Raw genomic sequence first — 15551 nt, 5'->3', positions numbered from 1 at the left:
AAAACCCAAAATCAAACAAGTTGCTTCCCCTCTCTCAAAACCTTTAGTAGCTGACAGCTCACCCTTATGTCCTCCTCTACTTTTTTTCCCTTGTTTACATTTTTTGCAACTAAAGAGGAAGCAATTCAGTATCTGTGACAAAGTTTGAACTGCTGCAAATATTTTTTGCTTTGTGTGTTTCTACTGTAGCCCAGCCATGGTGCAGCTCAGAGAAGCTTGAGGCAAAGCCCTGAAGTGCTTTGGAGCAAGCACGTTTCCAGCATGCTTCTCAACCCTACATAGCTCATAGAATCATAGAATTGCCTGGGTTGGAAGGGACCTCAGAGATCATCAAGTCCAACCCTAATCATGAAAGCTCTTACAGTCCCATTTCCAATTGCTGAGTTACTGTCAAGGGAAGCTGTGAATGGTCTCTCCCTGGAAGTATTCTAGGGCAAGGTTGGAGGGGGCTTGAAGCAACCTGGTCAAGTGGCACATGATCCTGCCTATGCAGTGGGGTTAAAACTAAATGACCTTCAAGGCTTCTTCCAGCTCTTCAAATTCTATGATTCAGATGAAGGCAAGTTGCAAGTTATTCCCAGGCTTAATTGTGTGCTTGGATTTGAGGATAAAGCTGAAAATGGGGTGAAGAAGCCAGATCCACCCAGCAAGCTCTTTAAAATATGAATGGGCAACTGCAGAAATAGAAGGAACTTCAAAATGAAGCATTTCCAAAAAGGGATAAAATACCTGTGTTGTTGGAAGAACATGCTATGCAAGTATGATGAGAAAATAAACTCTCTCCATATCATCCTGCTATGTAATACATGTAAACACAGGACTAGAAGGAACCTCGAGGTATCCTATAGTCCATTTCCTATCTCCAAAGCAGTATCAAGTCCACCTCAGACACCCATGACTAGTATTTTGCCAACTCTTTTGAACTCCTACAGCAAAAGTGGTTCTGCTGTTTGTTAGAAGCACAAACTGTTTATTTAACAGCACAAAATCTCTCAATAAGTAGCTTCATCTTGCTGTAAATTGTACAGCTCTGCCTCAGTGAACATGGAGAACAATTTATCACCATTTTCATTAACATATATTACAAACCCTTTCTTTTCCAGGCTGAATTATTTTGCAGTCTGTTTTCCTTTTGTCACCCTTTTTTTTCCCCCCCACTGCCATCCATGCCATAGAACTTTGCACATCATCCCCATATTGATGATCCACCTTCACCCTGAGGGCTGCAAAACCCTCCAGATTGAGAACAGTTGCTTACACAAGCATTCCTGTTAAAGGCAGCAAGGGTAGGCTTTTTTTTTTTTCTTCTTAATAACAGCTGCTTGCCCCCATGAAGCATTTTAGGAAGTCTCCCTCCTGTTTTTAAAAGCCTGTAATTTCCCATTGGACTGCAGCAAGGAATTTCTATTTTTTTTTTATTTTTTTTTTTAAGAAAAAAGATAATGCCAGCACTATGAAAATTTTGCTTATGGCTGCCTCTAAATTCTCAGGATTACTGTTTCAAAATAATGCTACTGCATATAGTCAGCAGTTTTGTCTATCCTTAAGCATAACTTCCATTTTACATATACATAATTTTATAAACAAAGAACACTTGTTTTCATAATTACAATATTAAAATACCATCTTGGTGCCTAGTCAAGCCTTTGCATATTTCTGATGTTGATTTGCAAGTCATTTTTAGAAGTGTGAGCAGGGAAGACTGATGTCCCTGAATATCAAAAAAACTGAAAAATTCTTCTACATAGCTCCTGGGATGGTTCAAAGATTCAAGGAGAGGCAAACAAGACTGTCATGTAATGAAAAAGCCCCACTGAAGGAAACAGTATTAAACATACTCCTTAAATATGTTAAAATAAAATTATGCCATATCTATGCAATAGTAATAATAATATAGCTGAAAACAGCCTGTCAAAACTGAAAATAAGCTTTTTAACCTGTGGTTAATCTTTAGCTTCTGTGAGAAAGATACCCACAAGTCCTAAGGAAACAGAAAAGAGGAAATCTCTTCCAAGTTTCCCTTCAAGAGAAGAACCCAATAAGATGTAGCTGGAAGACCCAACTTAACCCTGGTGCCTAGAAACAGCAGAAGAGAAATGAAGCTGTAGATTTCATCCTTATACAACTCCCTAATTTTATAGTCAAATAATTTATATTTCTACCTTTTTCTTATAGGTAAGGAGACTCAATCCTTTGGCCTTTAAGAGTCAGACTACCAAACTAACTCGCCAAGTTTAGGTCCCTTTTATATTCAAAATATTCATATCAAAAAATGTTTAATTGCCTATTTTATATTTCTTCTTGTAGCAGAGGACACCTCAGCTCCTTTGGCCTTTCCTGGTAGCATGGCTATGATCAAATGTAGAGAATACTAAGGAGAGAATAATTCTCCACAATTGTTGTGGTCTGATGAGGATGTTTAAGGCTATAGCCTTTCAGCACTGAATGACAAATTTACTGATTGTTATTGTTTACAGAAAATAGTCCATCTTATGATTCTCAGCCCATTTGCTTTTCCTGCAGTACTGTTGCCTAGCAATCATCTCCCCATCCTGTACCTGTTGTCACTACTGAGCTTCATGATCATTTCCACACTCACCTCTTCCATATCACCTCTCCAGTTTATGCAGATCATACTGAATTCCACTCCTGCCCTGTACAGCTTAGGGTCATCTGCAGAATTAATAAACACACTTCACATTTTTTCACTCAAACATAAAATGACTCCTGGTCTGCTGGAGACAGCACAATAAAAGGCTTATCACCAAGTTCATTTCCCACACCTGTGGATCAAACCACAATAAACACTGAGATTACACACTATAAAAAGGGGCAAGTAAACCATGAAAAATAATTTATTGCACTAATTTTCAACACTCAGTAACCCTAATTTTACCTTCAGGGATGACTGACTACAAATACATCTCATACAGGCAAATATTTGGTGAGCTGTTCCTGTAACAATCTCAGCTAAAAACTTGAGTTCCATGTGATAACCCACATTGTACAGATTAAATACTAGCAACTATCTTCTATCTTCTCTTTCCAACCCAAGCAGGGCACAGCAACTTTGCCACAAAAAAACCATTCACCAGGTGCTGTACAACAAGACAGATAAGGTATCAGTGTTTCATGTAGTTCTGGTCCTAGACAGTTGATGTTGTATGTGCAAAGGCATTAAAAAAACCAAGCATTTCATGTTACCTCTGACATTTACATTTTATAATTTAAATTCACATTAGCACTTCTCCAGCTGTATCCTCTAACGTCTTCTTTTCCTCTTGGGGAGAGATCCTTCTGAAAGGAAATAAAGAGAAATTTCTGACAAGCTTTTCAATCTACCTTCCGTCACGGGGTTGATTAAGTAGAGGCAAAGGAAATTAATTAGATGAGCTCTTGAAATTCCCTCCCAATCCCTCTCCCTGTGATCTTAAACACACAAAAAAAATCTTTCTACATTTTATAGCACACTACCATTGAAAATATCAATTAAAATTCCATTGATGAACAAAATACTGTACTTCAAAACTCATTCAATCTTGAGAGCTTTCTCACAAATCAAGCACAAAATACCTGAAGAGATTTATAAATGGGGATTTTTAATGCTTCAGAATGTAGTGGTAAATTCTGAGAAATGGAGAATGGTCCTGATTCAAAAAAGGAATTTTTTGTCAACAACTTGAAGGAAAAATAAGTACATACAAAATGCACCAATCTGACCATCCAAAATTGAGTAAATTCACATTGCCTACAACTAAGGTGATCAGAGAATGTAATCATATTTGAGTATTACAAGATGCTCTTTTGCTTCTAAAAAAGAGCAAATATAAATGTTCTACTTCACTACAAATACATTTTAATAGTCATTATGCTCCCTTGTATGAAGTATCCTCCCACTACCAGCATTTTTTGGGCAGTAAATGAACTCCAAAAGCTATACCCCTCACAATCATCTGTGTCATTAAAGCTCTCCAGAAGTTGTACTTAACCTTTAGCTTCCCCTTTAAGCAACTCATTAAATCCAGCTCTTTCAGGCTATGAACCAGAACCTCTGGTCTATCAAGTCTGCCTTCCTACCTAAGCAAGACCCACCAGTGGAGGACTGACTAGGAAATGCCAGTGGAACTCATGACTTTAGCTGGCCAGTTCCTCTCCCAGGAACACTGCCTGTGTTTAAGACATGGCAGCAAAGTACTGCCCTGGGATTTTCCTACAGCAGAGGTACCTCAAGATAGAGAGGATGCAATTTTCCTTGTACCATGTTTTTTCCATTATGCTTGTGTTCTCAAGCAAGAGAGCTGCAGAGAGAACAGACCCTGAAGTTTCTGAGTGGCAGAGCAGTTCAGGATCATCTAACACCTCGATTTGTACTACAGGCATTTGACAGAGGTAGAGCAACTCCACCACCAGCTGTGAGAAACCTGCTTTACCATTGCTTCCATATAAAAATAACATTTTTCCAGTAACAAAAGTGATAGCAAAATCATCCACTCTTCTGCTGTGCTCCCCAGAATCTACCCCAAAGATTTCAGACAACTTATAACATGGCAAAGGTCACTGTTACTGCACATGTTTACTGGAGCCTAATCCTTGTAGCATTGCCCAGCTGAAACTAAGGCTAGAGAGGAAAATTCTGTGTTCCCTCACTTCCACAAAGGGGAAGGAAGCTTTTCCCTATACACTGGAGATCTTCAAGCCAGATCTGTATTACAGAAGAATAAGTCTCTCTTTAACTGGACAAATTTTAACTCTGAACACACTATACTGAAATCTAGGCAGAGGAAACATGACTCACAGGATTTTGTTACCAGGTATGTGGTCATAACAGTCTCAAATCAAAGCTCCAATTATCATGCAGCAATTTACAGGCTAGAAACTAACCTGGGTTTTGGAAGGCAGCAACATGTGGCCCAAATTAACAGCCTTAAAAGATACACACTAGTAAAAAGGCAAGTTTGTTAAAATTTTATTTATTTTACCTCCTTCATCTGAGTTCTCTTCTGTGATTACAGGCATCCCAATATGCTGAGTAATACTTCCTGTTGACACTTGCTTTTCACCTGCAGAGAGATTATTTTGAAAAAACAGAAAGTTGTGGGGGTTTTTTGTTTCTGCATCTCAGGTCCAGCAGTTAGAAGAGCTCACTTGCTGTGCTCTTGACTTTCTAGTCAAAAGTTGGAGAAACACCCATACTTCATATGGCCCACTGAAGAAACCTTCAATAAGTAATTAACACTACAAGTTTAAAACACAAATCACAAATTCAGTCCAGAGATAATTCAAAATAACCTTATTTCTCTTCAACACTCCAATTACTGATTTGAATGGAAGCAGAAGTATAACATTGCCTTAATGCTCATCTCAAAAAGGGGGTTAAATTTTCTCAGTAACTTTTTTCTAGCAGAAGTCAAGTCAGAAAATAGACTTTGGAGCTTGGAAATTAAATCCCTGTCTTCAAAACAAAGATCATTCAAAATTAGTTTGCTATTTCATATTACTTAATCTTTATTAAATAGTAAGAAAATGAAAAACTTAAATGGCAGAATGGCCTCTATCAGTTTAAAAGTTGAGTAAGAGATATTTCCTTCAGAAAATTAATTTCCTCCTGTTTTCAGAGCTGAGAGATAAATGTTGTGATAGTAAAATAAGTACATTAATCACTGGTCAGCTCAGGTATGCCAAAGATCAGCAACACCAGGCAGGATCTCTACAACAGACCTGAAATAGCTGATTTCCTTCTCCTTCCTCATCTCCTCTTTTGATTCAGTACAGTACCCTCACACTCTTATCTCACACCAGAACAGTCAGTCCTCATATTGAGACCTTTTATCTTTCTAGAACATGTTAACATAAATGATACCATTCAACAAGAATCCATATGAATGGTTAATCCTTTAAGTTCTTGACCTCAGCACCATATTTTCAACGAACTTCACAAACAAAAGAAATGAAAGAATGTTAACTCAGTAGATTTGGATCAGGTAATTCTTTTTAAAAACTTCTGGTCTAAGGCAGAAAGAAGTTCCCAGTCCACTTTTCTTACTTTTTAAAACTCTCTATTCCTGCTTACTTCATCACTTCCTGGTTGTACTTATTCTTTCTACAGGCATTTTTTCCTCTGCAGGAAGGAATTGTTGTCACCCACAGAACTCCATCCCCTCCACAGCATTCAAGGGGAGATCACAGGCATTTGCAGTTAATCTTTTAACATACTTATTAAAAATTCAAAGTCTTTTTCTGACTACATCAAGCAAGGGCCTTCACTGAAAGCATACAGGGGCATCCCATTGCTTCTTAATAACCAGAATGTTATTAACTACAAACAGTTAAAAGTATTTCCTTCCAGAGTGTAAGTAAAAAAAGAGGTCCCAAGGACTGGACACAGCTACTCGGTACCATTAAAAATGTTTGCACCTCAAAATGGGTTTTATTCCTAGCTGAAACTGTAATGCTCAAGAGAAAAAAATAATTACAGACCCACTAAAATCAAGTCAAAGGTTGTTAAAAAACTCTCCTGTCAAGAAGAGAAAAGTTAAGTCTAGCTATAAACTAATCTAGAACTGTTATGATGCAATCATTGCAATACAGAGCCTAAGGAAGATCTGAAAAGTTAGGAAACTACATTGATTGTTGACAAAAGATTTGTATTCACTTGGAAGTAATATAATTTCAGTAACAAAATAAAATAAAAAGAGTATCAGATGAAAGATCAATGACCAATGTAATAGTGCAGGTACACGTCTTACAAAGCAAGCATCACTTTCATTTTCATTTCAAAAAGTTCTGGAGCTGCCAACATAAGAAGGCCATGGACACACTGGAGAATCCAGAGCAGGGCCATGAAGGTGATGTTGGAACAACTCCCCTATGAAGAGAAGCTGAGAGAGTTGGGAGGAGGCTCCAGGGAAACCTTAAAGCACTTTCCAGTACCTGAAGGGGCTACAAGAAAGCTGCAGAAACACTTTGCACAAGGGCATGGAGTGACAGGACAAAGGCAAAGAGGTAGATTTAGATTAAAAACTAGAAAGATATCTTTCCTGTGAGGGTGGTGAGACACTGGCATAGGCTTCCAAGAGAAGTCATGGATGTCCCATCTCTGGCAGTGTTGAAGGCCAAGTTGGATGAGGCTTGGAGCAACCTGGTCTTGTGGGAGGTGTTGCTGCCCAGGCAGGGGATTTGAAAGATCAAATATGATCTTTAAGGTCCCTTCCAACCCAAACCATTTGGTGATTCTATAATATAGCACCAAAAATAGAAGCTATATAGCAGAAGAAGAAACAGACACATGCAGCAATTGAAAAAAATTAAGACACTGCCAAACAGAACCTGCTTTTGCAAAGTCATGCCTTTTCAGAGAGAAAATAGCAGGACTAGTCTAGAACTTTCAGATTAACTATAAAAAGGCATGAGTTCATGTTGGATTTCTAACTGACCACATGATAGAAAACAGACAGAATGGTTAAATTATGATAGGGTTATCACAAAACATTGCTTTAATCCTCTACCTCCACTGATCAACAGTAAAATTTAATCCAGCTGCCTCATCTAGCAAAACAATAGGTAAACTTTTGCTGCCTCTCCAGGTTCACAAATGCAATCAAGAAATACCTTTCATTTCCAGAGAACCTCCTCTCCATGCTGGCTGTGGTCTCCTACGTCTTTTTTTATTTGGGCTTGGAGATTTCCCACTATTTAATTCTGATTCAGAAGATTCTAATTTTACTTGACGATGTCTTCTGGATTTGGAAGCCTGGAGCCCAAACAGGTACATGAATGATACAAAAAAGAACCAGTGAGAATCCTCCCCATCCCTTCTCCACCCTGACATGCAAGTTGAACCTTGGGTCCTTGCTGACTTATTACTGGTTCTTCAGTTTTAACAGAAAAATGCCCTTCTGTGATTTTTTTTTTTTTTCTTTTCTGTCATTTAAAATTCAGATAATGAAACAGATTTATCTTCAAACCATTCTCTGTTGGTATCAACCTACACCATAGTGCACATTGCTGAGTGCAAAAAGAAGGAATAGTTCTGGAAACCACAACACCATAAATCCTCCTCACTGCCATGTTTTGCTTAGGTGCTTAGAAAACATCACTGCATATTCACAAGTCTGGACTGTTGTCCATTCCAGAGCTCTGTTTCATTTAATGCATTTTTCAACAAGAGATTTCAAAAAACAAGAAAAGGTACAATGTTTCCCATAGTCCGGGCTATAAAAAAGATAAAACATTTTAAAAGTAGCAGTTTTTGAAACAATGTTTTCAAGAACCTCCAACCAAATTTAAACTCCGAAGTTCCATTTTCACAAGCACTGATTCCAATACCTAATCTTCAACAAATTTGATCAATTAAGCTCACAAGTATTTTTGTTCCATCTACTCAACACTGAGCATAGACATTAGAAGACAGCTTGTAAATTAAAAATGCCCAAGCACACACTGTATCTGCACTGTTTCCATAAATCTAACAAGAATAATAGTTTCAGTTTCCCCAAAATGTTAGGAAAGCCACAACATTCAAAGGTTTAATTACTTTTGTGCAGTTTTAATTCATTCCTTTCTGACTCAGCATTTACATCAGACTGGTACTTAAATTTTTTTTTTTTTAATAAAAACATCCCTAGCATCAGATTTTATACCTACCTCAACAACTGCAGAGTAAGACTTGTACTTGATTCTAGCCAAAGCACTTGCTCTTTCAGAACCCTGCAAAGGAAGAGAGATCAGTCAGAAAGTTTTCATATTCTAATATAGCAGTATTGAAATTAATTATCACATCAGAAAATCCCTTCAGCAGTAGCTCACTACACCTGTAACTCTGTAATTGGAATGCTTACTAACTGTTCAAAAGTTGAAATTTCTTTAAGAAGGCAGACCATTATTTTGGTTGTCCTCATTGTTATGAAGCCTAAGAGGAGAAAATAAAATTTGAAACTCCACATTTTACTCAAATTCCAAGTTGAAATAAGCAGGTAAGTAAAACATGAGATAATTTTGTAGTATTAAAAAAATGGATAATTCATCTAGTTGAAACTCCAGGAGGAACTATAAGAGAGTTTAGCCAAGATACAGCTCATTCCCCTCTTTACCTGATAGAGATTTTTTTATTATCAGCATCCAACAGCTATCATAGCAGCGAAAGCTTGTGGCTTAACAGAATGCCATGTAATGCACCTTAAAAACCAAAACAGACAAACAACAACCAGCCCCACTAGCTATTCCTGGAACTTAACTTTGGCACTGTCAGACCTTACCATTCACTGTTTAACCTGTGATCTGAAGTCAAAAAAACTAACAGATTTGGCCTGCACAGTGTAGCAAACTAGTTAATTTTTCTCACCTCTGATTCTAGAAAAGTCTCTTCTTCCTTTTTCTTTGATATTTCAGTGTCTTTAGCATTTAGGAATAATTTCTGAAGAAAAAAAAAAAGAAATTAAATGTCATATACAAATCCAAGGAATGTGAAAAAAAAAAAAATTAAATATTTACACATGTACCTATTTTCTTCATTAATGTTACACCATGGCTTTTTCTCTGGTCCAGGAGTAAGTGTTACAGAAGTGTTTTTTCACTTGGTCATTCAAATAGTGCCCATAAGTCACATTTTCCAGTGTATACCCCTCAGCAATGATCTAGTTTACAACAGATGAAGTACCACATACAAGTCCTTGCCCCTCCTCCCATACCATAACTCTGCCTAAGGTTTTGCTCCTTCCATGTCTTCAGTGTTACAGTTCCTTCTGCTTAGGTCTGAGATTTACAAGGGATGCTCAGAAGTACTAACACTAAGGAAGTTCTTACATGTTCACATAACCTGGTAAGTTGCCACAGCACAATGGTTGATATTACCTACCATTCTGTTCTGCTGCCACTCTTGGTGTTCCAAAGTTATGTCTCTGAGAGTAACTACAAAATCATCTTTTATCAAGCTCAGTGACTTGTCTGGCTGGGATTTGTCAGCTGAAATGACACATTTCATTTTCCGGTAGTGTTCATGGATATTCATCAGTTCCTAAAATAAAAAAGTAGCTTTTTTCAGAAAAAAAAACTAATTCAGCAGTCAATGAGCAAAACGAGGGCTACACAAACCATTTAAGGATATGATGGAAAAAGTAGGAGTATTAGGAAAAGATTCTGTTTAGATCAGCTTAGTTTTAGGGACCTTAGCAATACTGCTACCTAGCACTATCCCACCAGTTCATTAAATAAGCAATAAAAAAAAAAGTAAAAAACCCCCAAAAACCTAAGGATCAGTGTTCATAGAGGTCTCGTTCTGATGGTCTACTTCCATCTTCCATCTCTTTGGAGAAAGCATTTTACTTCCTGCTTTTGAGGAAGCAAGTCTTCTTACCCAGCTGTTTCACAGATTATGGATTTTTGTACCACTGTTATCAACCTGACTGAAAATACACACTTGCTTGCAGCAACAAGAAAAAGCTGCAAACAAAGACCTATTAGTCATAATGACCAATATAAAAAGCCATGCCCAGCTTGAATTCAATTTTTTTTATTAAATTGTTATTTAAGAAAAAAAAAACCACACCATGGGTTTTAAAAGGAGAAATAAAGGTCAGAGAAAGCTATAAATTTGCTGATAAGTAAATTGATACTACCTCAAATATCAAGGCTCTAGCTACAACCTGCAGACATACCAAATCAAACATGCTTCCCCTCAGCCATTTACTATTTTTCTCTGCCCAGAAGACTTTTAAACATTTATTCCCTTCCCACTTTACCAAGTCAAAACCACAAAATATTGGAACATATTTCAGTATTGAAAAAGGTATCACAACTCTTCCAAAATAAATGCCACATTTCCAGCTGCTCAGTAAAATTACTGGCACACTGTTACCTTAGTTTGCATTCCATAAGACTTACAAAGCACAAGACTAAGCTAATTAATTAAGTCAGAATTCTTAGATAGCAGCAGAAGAAAATTCAACATAAAAAAAGTGATGAAATGGTAGTTAAAAGTTACAGTACCTCCAGTACATCATTAGTGATGAGGCTGTTCACTCTGTTACTTGGGTCCTTAAATTCTTCTTTAAATTCATTTTCCTGAATCTTCTTCTTAGTTCGATAGTTTAGCTGAAACAAGAGACAATGCTTTGTAACCTTAAAAGCAAACTTAAACTGCAACTCCTCTTGAAAAGTCTTACTGCATACCCAACCATCAGGAGATGCTAAAAAGCATAAAACCATCTCCTCAACAACAGCACACAGCTTTACTGCCAAGTGCTGAGTCAGCACTTTTCAAACATTATTCCCTAGTCAAGAATATAATCCAGCATTCAGATTTAAGAGGTTGACACTTCCACAATTCATAAGATATGTCAAATCTAAGAAGAACATTAGAAAAAAAAATATATATATTCAGGTGAGAAGCATGCTACATCCAAACACCCTCTAAGCTTTACAGTGTATAACTAGAGCAAGACTTACTGTATTTCAACACAGCCTCAGAGCTGAGGTAAATACACGAGTGCTGTTGAAAGCTGAAGATTATTTTAGTTAAAATGTAAGTTGTTAATGCAATAACTCACCAGCTTTGGCATTGCTGTGAAATGGAATGCTCTGGCAAGTCGCAGTGTCCTAAAGATGTATGCAGCATCATAATGCTGGGAGTCTATCAGATCTTGTTGAAATCTCTGGATTTCAGGCCAGTCCTTGAGAGCAATTCTGATCTGCAATGAAACAGTTGTGTACTGTCACAGCAACCCACATATTTCAACTAATAAAAATTAACTCAGGTGAGTGCTGTGATCATACTGCAGTACCTGGATGTCTAGGGTATAACATGACACACAATCACAGAACTACAGAAAGGATCCTACCACATTTGTTACTACTATCAAAACATTATACATATAACCTCATTACACTGCTGTGTTCAATACTCTTACTGCAGTTGCTCTCTTTGACAGTGACATGGAATAAAAGCCCTCCTAGAACATTTGAAAAAGTTAACCCTGCATATTGAGAGGATGCTTGAAACTGCACACACGTAGCAAACCCCTTTCACTAGATGATTAGGAAATACTCATACCATGATTTGCTGCCTGTGAAATGCAGCTAAGGGTATCACTGTCTTCGTGGTTCCCTTCCTCTCCTGTGTACTTCCTACTTCAATTTGTCTCAAGTTAACCTCTCTAATTAAATTCCTGTCCTCTGTTACAACTGCTATATAGTAGCAGTCATTCTAAAAATTCCTAAATTAATCTCCATAAAAACATTAGCTTCTATAAAGTTAAGATATGAGATATAATGGCATCACTATAGAATACTTCAAGTTATTTAAATTAAGACACTGAAGTGTGACTCATTTGGGCATATGTACACAACATACATCACTGTTTCCAAATAAACAACTACTCCTTTCAGTGAGATTCCAATTCCTTGGTGTAACTGGTCTCCTGTCCTGGGGAGCCCCTCTGCTATCTCCATAAAGCAGCAAGGAGACATGGCATTCATTCACCCTTTCACCTATTTACAAATTCCACTTCCACCTTTAATTAACAAGAACTGGAAATAATTCAGCCCATCTCCATTCTGTTGAAATCCAAGGGAATAAGGGGGGCTGTAATGGAGTTCTCTGAACAGCTGAGAAGCACATTCTGTGTTCCCATTTAAAGATAGTTGTGTTAATTATTGAACAGAGAAGAGTTTCCTATCTGGCAAATATCAATTTCTGAGACCACAGCTATGATTTAGGAGGAATAAACAATTCTTTAGTCACCAGCATGTAATTTCTCAAACCCAAAGGGTGTTTGAAAGGTTACCCTTTTCAAAGGGACCACATGGTTCAAAACATTTTTATTTTAAGTGAGAGGAAATGCCCTGTACATTTATGGTAACAAAGCAGATGGAAGCATACCACATATCTTGCATCTAGCATCCTCTGACAATAAAACCTCAAGAAAAATTACCTTTTGCTTTGGCTGGCAAAGCTGCATATTGTAGAGCCCGTACAAAAGATACAGAGCACCAACTCGAATCTGGAAAGCATAGGGGGGCAAGAAGTACTGTTGTGCCAGTTCTAAAGTCTTCTTTGTCAGTTTATTCCTCTCCAAAGCTCTTATTCTACCACTAAAATACACAAAAAGGAAGCATATTAAATTAAGTAATTATTAAAGTGCAAGCTTTAGAAAATCCATAATGCAGAAACAAGCTTCAAGTGGTTTAAAACATATTATCGTGGGGTCATGATAATATGGGAAGTCTTTAAAGACAGCTAAACCTCAAGCTCTCACACACCACTGCTCACCATGCTTTAAATTAGCGGTAAAGTAGAAAATGAAATACCGTAAAATCACATTTTTAAACCTGGTACAACAAGCACTGCAGCAAGCTCCCTGTAGCATCAGCGTTCAAATCGCACGCGTTACCCATGCATAAAATAAATGGAAAAACTGGTTTTCAGCATTACACAGGGACCGACGCTTCACCGCCATTTACCCGCACCAGGCAAACCCCTCCCAAAATCCACGCGTGAAGGGGAACACGGCTCAGCAACACTCGCGGTTCAGGCCCTCACCCCACTACCGCTGGGCAGCAGGGAGCTGTAGCCTTTGGGAAGACAAACCCACCGAGAGCAGGCTCAGCCCCCCACTACCGCGAAGAGCGGGGCGAAAGCCCGACCGGACCCGCTACCTTCCGAGCCGGTACCGCTGCGGGCGGCTGGCAGCGGGCAGGCCGCGGAGGAGGCAGCGAGGCCGGCCGAGGCTCCTCACTCACTAGAAGATGGTGTGGAAGCGGCGCTCCCGCCACAGCTCGGCGAAGCGCTCGAAGCGGACGGTGTCGGCCTCCTGAAAAGCACCGAGCAGCTCCTCACAGTCCTGCTGCAGCCCCGGTACCGCGTTCATCCCGGCACCGTCCCGCGCAACCGCCACACAAATACACACGCACCGGGCGCCTGCGCGGCTTCCCGGGGCATGCGCAGTCCCCGCTGGCGGGAGGTGCAGCTCCGTGAGGCTGCCCCGATCTCCCTGCCCGGGAATGACCCCGCCACTCCTGGGCGAGGCGAGGCCCCGGCGGTGACAGGAGGCAGCTCCGTCTGCCCGGGGCCGTCTGTTCCTCTTCCTTCCCAGCCTCGTCAGGAGGCACAGATGACAGAGCGCCCCGAGGCGCAACCCAAGGGGAGGAAGGGATTTGGGACGGGAGGTGCGGCCGGCGGGATCGCCGTACCACACCCCCAGGGAGCGGGGAGGATGCCGGTGGAATGCCGGAGTTTCGGCGTTCCCCTCCTCTGTCCCCGCAGAACCTTCCGCAGCGAGCTCGTCAGCCTGCAGCCCGGCAGGACCGGGCACGGCGGGGTCTTCTGAGGGAAAGCGGCGGGGGGGCGGCTCGGCTTCGCCGCCGTGTGGACGTGACGCCCCGCCACGCTCCCGGCCAGATGTGCCCCGCGAAGGGCTGCTGAGGCGGCTGGTGGTGGTGATGATGATGATGATGATGATGCCGATGCCGATGCCGCCCTTCCTGGGCTGCCCCCATGTCCCTGGCAGGCGCCGGCGGGGACCAGGGCCGGCCCGCGGGGCTCGACGGCGAGAAGCCGCGTTTCCGCCTGAGCGAGCAGGGGATGATCCGGTGGCCGCCGCCCCCTTAGGAGCCGGGGAGCGGCGTGCAGCCCGCTCCCCGCATGCGGGGCCACACGTAGGCGGCCGGGGCGATCCGGGCGGGCGGGGAGGGGGCCGCGGCTGCCGAGCCGCACGTAGAGGTGGGTGGGCGCGGCCTCGCCGGAGGCGCGGAGCCGGGCGGCGTGGGTTCCGCTGCCCTGGCACGTAGGTGAGGGAGAGCAGCCACCGAGCCGGGCGGCTGGGGAGAGGAGCGGCTGGGCAGGGCCGGAAAGCCCCCGCGCCCCGAGTGAGTACGGACCCGCGGTAGCGGGGGAGGCGGGCGGGCGGTGGCGAGGTGTGCTGTGAGGGAGGAGGTATCCATCTCCCGGGAAAAGCCGCAGCCTTCCCGCAGTTCCCAAGGGGGTTCAAGGATGGGGCTCTGGTGTGGGAACTCTGCGGACAGGGCTTGGCCGGTGACGGGGTGCGGGCAGCCGGTGTGAGCGGGGCACCTAGGAACGGGTCCCCAGGCCGGGCAGGAGAGCACCTGGATGCTTCTGCATCCGTGGGGGAAGAGGAATTGATGTGAGCTCGGCTTGTGGGAGATCGCCTCTGTTCTTCGGGGGGACCTTAGTGGGTGAAAAAGTAGCGAATAGACACGGGATGGTGCAGCGTGTGATGCCTTTAGGAGGATATTGAAACCTGCTGGAGTTCCACACCGTGGTCAGGTTAAAGTTTTACATTTTGCTTTCTCAATTAGTCAAAACAAATTTTGGTTGTGGTGGCTCTGTGGTGGTTTCTACCATCAGCATCAACTAATTGGTCCAAACGTCACTCTCTGAAGGCAACCATTTCAAACTGTCAGCTCCTGCAATGATAGTGACTTCCACGACGCTTCAGGCATCTTTCCTTGTTTATTGTATTTCCCTAAAGGTTGCTGGAATCCGACCTTTAGATGCCTTTATGGATGAGCAAGAAACGAATGGCCAGCAGCTGTACAGC

General features: G+C 41.4%; 1 protein-coding gene across 6 annotated transcripts; it reads right to left on the bottom strand.

Annotated features, from left to right (window-relative positions):
• Window positions 1-352: 352 nt before the first annotated feature.
• Window positions 353-13962, bottom strand: SNAPC1 (small nuclear RNA activating complex polypeptide 1). 6 transcript variants are annotated; one of them, XR_011726176.1, is made up of 12 exons: window positions 13735-13962; window positions 12927-13086; window positions 11544-11684; window positions 10984-11088; window positions 9854-10012; window positions 9341-9412; window positions 8644-8706; window positions 7609-7750; window positions 4980-5060; window positions 3205-3297; window positions 2600-2783; window positions 353-653 (listed from the first exon to the last, which is right to left on the bottom strand). XR_011726176.1 is itself a non-coding variant. In XM_071745311.1 (10 exons), the coding sequence occupies exons 1-10, from the start codon at window positions 13860-13862 to the stop codon at window positions 3263-3265; spliced, it is 1086 nt and encodes a 361-aa protein (XP_071601412.1). In that variant the 5' UTR covers window positions 13863-13962; the 3' UTR covers window positions 2840-3262. The 6 variants fall into 6 exon arrangements, 2 of the variants coding, with proteins under 2 accessions (XP_071601412.1, XP_071601413.1); XR_011726173.1 differs by lacking the exon at window positions 353-653 and having other exon boundaries at window positions 1824-2783; XR_011726175.1 differs by lacking the exon at window positions 353-653 and having other exon boundaries at window positions 1824-2735.
• Between the last annotated feature and the right edge of the window lie 1589 nt (window positions 13963-15551).

The sequence above is a fragment of the Heliangelus exortis genome, chromosome 5 (assembly GCF_036169615.1).
Source record: "Heliangelus exortis chromosome 5, bHelExo1.hap1, whole genome shotgun sequence".
Taxonomy (NCBI): Eukaryota; Metazoa; Chordata; class Aves; order Apodiformes; family Trochilidae; genus Heliangelus; species Heliangelus exortis.
The sequence above is the reverse complement of the archived record's forward strand: the minus strand, read 5'-3'. Positions and strand labels throughout refer to the sequence as shown.

Coding starts and splice junctions, on each gene's coding strand:
- SNAPC1 (XM_071745311.1), bottom strand. CDS start 13,862: ATGAACGCGGTACCGGGGCTGCAGCAGGACTGTGAGGAGCTGCTCGGT. Junction 11,685..12,926: donor TTTGCCAGCCAAAGCAAAAG/GTAATTTTTCTT, acceptor GTTTCATTGCAG/ATCAGAATTGCTCTCAAGGA. Junction 9,413..9,853: donor AGTGGCAGCAGAACAGAATG/GTAGGTAATATC, acceptor TTTTTTCTTCAG/AAATTATTCCTAAATGCTAA.